Source organism: Cupressus sempervirens, chromosome 4 (genome assembly GCF_028749045.1).
Source record: "Cupressus sempervirens isolate cs-2001-9-10 chromosome 4, ASM2874904v1, whole genome shotgun sequence".
In the NCBI taxonomy this organism is placed as follows: domain Eukaryota; kingdom Viridiplantae; phylum Streptophyta; class Pinopsida; order Cupressales; family Cupressaceae; genus Cupressus; species Cupressus sempervirens.
In genome coordinates this window covers 302,556,571-302,563,278 of record NC_143121.1, presented here as the reverse complement: position 1 = coordinate 302,563,278, position 6,708 = coordinate 302,556,571, and the positions used below count along the sequence as shown (strand labels likewise).

The following is a 6,708-nucleotide window of genomic DNA, read 5'->3' as shown; positions in this document are numbered from 1 at the left end:
AAAATGTCCACTTATGATGGACTTTTGATGTAATGACATCAAAAAGGTCCACCAAAGTGAACTTTATATGCAGTGACATGTAAAATGTCCACTTTTGATGACTTTAAGTCATTTAATTCACTTAAATTTATAAAAATATTGCAAAAAGGATCATAAACAATATTTATCTATCATATTTAAAAATATAACATATAGACATCATTTAAAAAGTAACATTTAAATAAGCATTTGATTTTAAAACAAAAAACTAAACTAGAACTATATAGTTATATAGTTACTTTAAGTGAAAAATTAAAAAGTAACTCGACTCAAAATTATAACTTAAAGTGCACTATAGTCACTTTAAGTTAAAAAATTAAAGTTAAAGTAACTTAAAAACATAACAAAAAGTGAATATAAGTTATATTTATCAAAAAGTGAAAGTCAAATAAAAAATATAACATCATATTTTTAATTCATGTTGTTGCACCAAAAAGGTCCACTTTTGAGACACTAAAATGGGCATATCTCTTGACTGACAACTCCAATCGAGCTCTAGGTTAGACCGAATCAAAAGGAAAAATGAAAAGGATGACATGAGCAAAACCAAAGGACTAAAAACCAACAAATGCAAACTCAAAAGCAAAGAACAGACGATGAAGGCTTCAAAAATCAAGCATTAAAGACTCGACAAAAAGTAAAACGAAAAAGACTTGACGAAGGCCTTCAGTAAAAGGATTTGATATACGAATTGAAATGGATCAATCGATCAACATTAAGCAATTGAATATCAAATTCAAGCTTAAAGAAACGTGAAACTAGCTTGAAAAAGTTTCGTGTTGTTACCAACATTTTGCGATGACAAAATGTAGGACAATAACTTCCTATTGGGAGGAGAAGAGTGAGCTAGTAAGGGGGAGTTTCGTGACCCTTTATCCTGGTTGTCAAAGGTCAAAAGACTTTGATGTTGATATATTTTGCAAATTTGTCTTCTATTTTATCGGTGAATATTTTCATCAATTACAAATGGGAGGTTGTTAGAACATGAGGTTTAGATTATTCATATTATTGTTATTTATAGTTGTCATTGATGTCAACATATCCAATGCAAAGATGTGGCACATTGACAATTTTAATGTTTTATTGTATCAATAGAAGTGAGTATTGTTATCTTTGGTATATCAATAAAAGCATGCACTGAAGGATGTTCTTTTTATTATTTATCCTTATTTGTGTTGATGATAGTCCTATTAGTGTGCAACATACTATGGAGCATTCATTTGGGTTCAGTCCTATCTAGGAAGCATTAAGTGTGCTTTAGTCATGGTAGTCATAACCTATAGATATTATCTTTTGGTACTGAAGATCTTGGAGGTCTAATATTTTGATATAGGTGAGGCATGTTGTATTGAGCAAGGTGGTTTGTGTTTAATCTTGTACCACCACAGGAACACTTTGATATGACCTATTTCAAATCACTTTAAGCCGACATGATTGTTAGCATCAAGCAATATAAGAAGAGTGATGATCCCATCTATTAGAGTGTACTTGTGATGTTTATATTCTTGTAACATGCAAAGTGGATGCAAATCTAACAAGGAAAGGCTATATGTTGAAGTTCTTGCGAGTTGATGCAATCGGTAATAGAATGTTACATCATTTTTTATATTGGAGATTGTCAGTGACAGTGACTTCAATTGTGGATTCAATTTCATTTATTTTATTCTAGCTATATTTATAATTGTATTGGTAGTGAGTCTATTTCTATCGGCAATTAGTCTCTTTTATATCTTTTGGTAGTTGGCTCAACCGACAGTGAGCTAAATTATAGTGAGTCCTTTTGTAACCCATTGGTGTCATCTCAAGAGAATTAGCTTCTCCTTGGTTTTTCCTAACTTGGGTTTCTAAGTAAATTTTGGTGTTATGGTGTTCATGTTTTCTTATTGATTGCTATTATAAGTTTATGAGTTCTTTTAGTGCTTATAGGTTCAATAAAGTTTGAAGAAAGTGTTTTGGAATAATTTATTCACCGCCCCCTCCCTACCCCCCACCCCAGTTATTTGGCTTGTTCAACAACTCTGTGGTGTTTTTATGACTATGATTTATGTATCATTGTTGCTATCCTATAGTGATGATATGCTTTATTTATTGTTGATATATCTCATATCAAATAAGTTAATTATGTGTGATATGCAAGTTAATTGTTGGGATCATTAAGAAAGATTTAATCGTAGTTTTCCACATTAAGGTAAATTAATTTTCAAAATTGCATATAAGCTTTAGATTCTCAATTTACAATTGTCCAAGATTTTTATATCGTCATTTGATCAATTATTCAATATAGATTGATCTTCACAATCTTTGGTGCATAACATGTATATTTTCCAATTGATAGTTAATTTCTTGAAGAAATCATGATCTAAAAGAAACATCAGGATAACCTTCCACCAGAGAACTAACATAAATCAAGTATGTCTATCAATGCTATGATAAATATATAATATAATAACAATCTTGCATTAATAAGTGGACTAGAGAAGGTAGGAAGATAAGACTAGATGATTGTTGATTCCTCGAAATGTGCAACCTACATTTGCGAATATGACAAGTGTGTATGTAATGTGTACAAAGAGGGTACATGTATTTCATCTCCATGAAATAAGGCAAAAATAATACAAATATCTAGGTAAAGATTTAACTAGTATGAATGGATTAACCTAAACAAGGTGATTTATTAGATATAAAATAGCCCTATCTACACTAACACCAAATAGCCTAAAACATATTTGGAAGCTCATATTTACTTGAATAATTTTTATATTGGCATTGAATAACTAGATTTGTCTTCAAAAACTCTTATTTAATTAAGTGGCTTGAAGTTGTGTTCCAACTGCCATACAAAATAAATGTTTTCAAAGGCATTCACTTATAAATAATTTAGCTTAGACCATTCACCTATTCAACAACAATCTAATATACCATCTAACATAAATTGTCATACAAATTTGGAGGTCAACCTTAGTTAAGTCAATCATCTCTTATTTTTGTTATTTAATTAGACCTTTTTCTTTTCATAACTCCATTGACAAGAAATATGTTCTTACCAATATGTATATGAGAGTTGCATATAGAGCTTAAGTCTAAAAATAAAAATAAATCCAAGATTTTTATTTTAGATAATTATTTTGACCTTTATTTATGATTGCTTTTGGTAATCCCATTTTCAAATCTATCCAAATCCAACAACCCTTTCAATAAAAATAAATTATAAATTGTTTTTTTTCAATTACATAAATATTAAATTATTTATTTTGAAATCAAAATTTAACAAATTTGATTTAGCTCTTCCATGTTTTATTTTTTTCATCTATAAAATGCCTTCAATATCTCTCATGTATTGTATGTTGTTATTGTGTCTTCATTTCCAATTTGATCATTCATAAATTAACAACCCTCTTTGTATTCATGTACATCCTAAATTGTCAATATATTTATTCTATACATACCACATTTCTTTTAAAGTTGTAAAAATGTTGAGTTAGAAAAAATAAACTAATATGAAATATAAATATTTCCTATTTCAAATTAAAAAGTACAATACAACAATTAAATTAAGAAAATATTTTATTCTATATTTAATTAAATGGTGAGAACTAAAGGAAAACTAAGAAGTGTTATAATTAGCAAGAAACTGATATCTTCCCTATATCCTAATCCTTTAGATTCACTTTCCATATCTATCAAATGTAGAAGCTTATATGAAACCATTTTAGAATATTGATTATACTTTAGAACCTCGCATAAAGTTTTTCCCTAGCTCATGTGCATCTTCTTAAAGTCCAACTTAGAATTTGAGAAATTATAATTACTTCACAAACATATTATATGAACTAATTTTTCTAATAGTGTTGTTATGTGGCTGACTAAAAATTACTAAAATTAAATAGATTTTTAAACACTAAATTTAAGTCTTTGAATTTTCTTTAATGAATTTTTCTAATCAAATCTTAACTAAGTGATAGTAGAACTTAAGATCTACATAGTATTATTTCTATTAATTTGAATTAAAATATAGTCAAGATAGAAATAAGAAGATAGAGATTACAAAGAGATTTATGAAAGAGATAAATATGATAGTTACTCTAATAGTATTGTTATATGGGTGAATAAATCTAACAAAATTAAAGCATATTTTTAACATGAAATTTTCAGTCTTTGAAGCCTCTTTAATAGATTTTGTCTAATCAAATCTTAAGCAATAATAGTACTTCAGATATAACTTTTAGTAATTTGAATTAAAATATAACGAAGATAGAAATAAGAAGTATGAGAGGGAGGGAAAGAGAGATTTGGTCGTTGTATTATAAAAATAGGGTTCAAAGATTATGAATGTGCTTTATTAATCTGCCTAACTACGACAACATTAGCGTCAGATAAAAGGCACCTGGCCTCGGCTATACACTGGGAGTGTCTCACTCCATAAGAAATTCTACAACACAGACTGCAATGGTCGATATATCATAATAGTTCTTTTAGTCTGTAACATAAAATATTCATGTATTAACCCTGGACACTTAAAACTATTTCAGAGAAATGAAAATACACTTTGGCATCCCATGAATGACGATCCTTCATTATCCTGGAACTGTAATGAAGTGGAAAGATCCTGAGATTCAAATGAGACTTTGTACAATCTGCAAAATAGTTCTTTGGATTACGTACCAGTAAGATATCTTATTTGTCAATAAGTAAAACGCAAAAAAGATTTCGTCAGGTATACCTGAGAGAATTTTCCTTATGCAAATACGTTTCCTCGGCTATCCCACATGTATCTTCATTCTGTAATGTTACCTTGCTACTTGAGGTTGTGGTAGTAGAAAAAAGATCGTGATTTTTAATGTCTTTTCCTTCAGCTTGTTTGCCTTCAGATTCCAATTCAAAGGCTTTATCCTGAAGTTCTTCATCCATGGACGAGAAGTCCAACAAATTATGTTCATATGCACCACCTGGAGATTGCGCACCGCCAAGAGACTGAAGAAAGTTAACATCTGCAGAAATTTCAGTATCATCTTCTACAGCAGCTGATCCGCTGGATCGTGAATCTTCCATTGTTATAATAGAACCGCTATCAGTGGAAAAGTTGTGTTCTAAATGTATAATATTACTTTTGTTACTTTGATTTTGTGGATTGCTCATTGTTTCTGTGGACTGAATCTGAGGACAATTCCCGGTGAATGTAGATGGTGTAAAGCTATCTGTGATACCCATCTCCTGATATTGAAATTCTATAGCCATCTCATTGCAATCCGGTTCAGGAGTATCTGTGCTTTCTCGATGCCGAAAACTTCTTGTGCATGGGCTGTCTTCCTTTGTCCTCTTCACAACTGGATTGAAATCAGAAATATATTGTTTTGCTCTTTCCAATGATGTGCTTAAATTGGAAATTTCAGATTGGATGGCAGAATCAAAATGAAGCTTTGGACAGTTGCTATCCTGATATGTTCCAAATGTTGGCAATCTTTTTGCTTTTCTACGGATGTGTTCAAAGATTCTCTCCCCTGAAACCGTTTCTTTATTTGTCTTTTCATGTTTTGAAAAGTCTACTGTATGATCATTGGTTGCAAATTCTTCCATTATTTCAGATCCTTTGTATCAGTCACCCACAAGAGGATCAGCTTTTTCCTCAATGTTACAACCAATGTGATCGTGTCCTTTTATTGTTCCTAAAAAAGTTGCACTATTCTGAAACCACGAAAGCAAAACAAGCTGTAAAATGTACCTTCATTTGCGTTGTCGATTTCTGGAAAGAGATTAAATGTTGGCCTACATTACATTGGAATCCAAGTGCAAAATGAGAAGTTCGTTCTTTGAATGGAGAGGAATCATAGATTGTAAGAAAAATGAATAGTTGCTTACGTCGAACATGATTCATCGGTAATTGTACTACGGTCATCAGTACATAAGTGTGCAAGATTCAACTTCTTCTCTTTCTTCCAACCATTCTGGATTCCAGAAATTGATTGAACCTCTGCAGTGCCTGAGCCTCCGCCCACCTTGTCTCTACATCTTTCTGCACCTGGTTGCTTGCTTCTGACAAATTTCTTGTGAAGATCAATTCCAACTGAATATTGAATTAACAAAAAAACGGGAAATTGTTAGCCTCAAGTCTGTTTGATTGTCAATAGTTGATATTCATGGATTGCATCCTCATCAGGAACTAGTAGAAATGAATGGTTGACTACATTGAAATAGATATTACCATATTCTTCAGATATGAGATCGACTTTTATATCAGGTACTGTATCCTGTACTGTTGATTTGTAAACTGTCACATTATAGGGGCTGCAATACAGGAAAGCGACAAGGCATGACAAGATAAATGATCTGTCATATCTCAACCTTCAAGTTTAATTTTAAACATAACTATGTGGCTCAGAATCTGCCTTCACCTGGGGAATTCATCAAGTCTGTTTGCAACATACAAAAGAAAAAAATCATCAGAAAATTTTAAAGATAAGGCAATAATACACAATGTTCATAAAAAAACTGGACATAACTCAAAATTTATTATAATGCCATCCTCCATACACAAAGGATGAAGAACTATACCTGATTCTTTCATGGAATAGAATTAAGTTATCCTCTTCACCTCCAACAAGCTACATAATGACTGAAAAGTGTCAGTTATGCCAAAGCTTGGTTGCAGAATCAATATGCTCAGCGCAAAGA

At 31.1% G+C, this 6,708-nt stretch overlaps 1 protein-coding gene across 1 annotated transcript in view; it reads right to left on the bottom strand.

Moving 5' to 3' along the window:
• Positions 1–4,306: 4,306 nt before the first annotated feature.
• The window catches only part of LOC149561208 (ATP-dependent DNA helicase homolog MER3-like), a 201,601-nt gene continuing 199,199 nt past the window's right edge, over positions 4,307–6,708 (bottom strand). The window contains exons 22-28 of the mRNA XM_089825018.1: positions 6,589–6,638; positions 6,429–6,446; positions 6,239–6,321; positions 5,896–6,100; positions 5,759–5,802; positions 4,760–5,624; positions 4,307–4,673 (exon numbers count right to left, since the gene is read on the bottom strand). Of these exons, the coding sequence (XP_089681144.1) occupies positions 4,565–4,673; positions 4,760–5,624; positions 5,759–5,802; positions 5,896–6,100; positions 6,239–6,321; positions 6,429–6,446; positions 6,589–6,638 (1,374 nt within the window). The 3' untranslated portion in view covers positions 4,307–4,564. The remainder of the gene's footprint in view (positions 4,674–4,759; positions 5,625–5,758; positions 5,803–5,895; positions 6,101–6,238; positions 6,322–6,428; positions 6,447–6,588; positions 6,639–6,708) is intronic.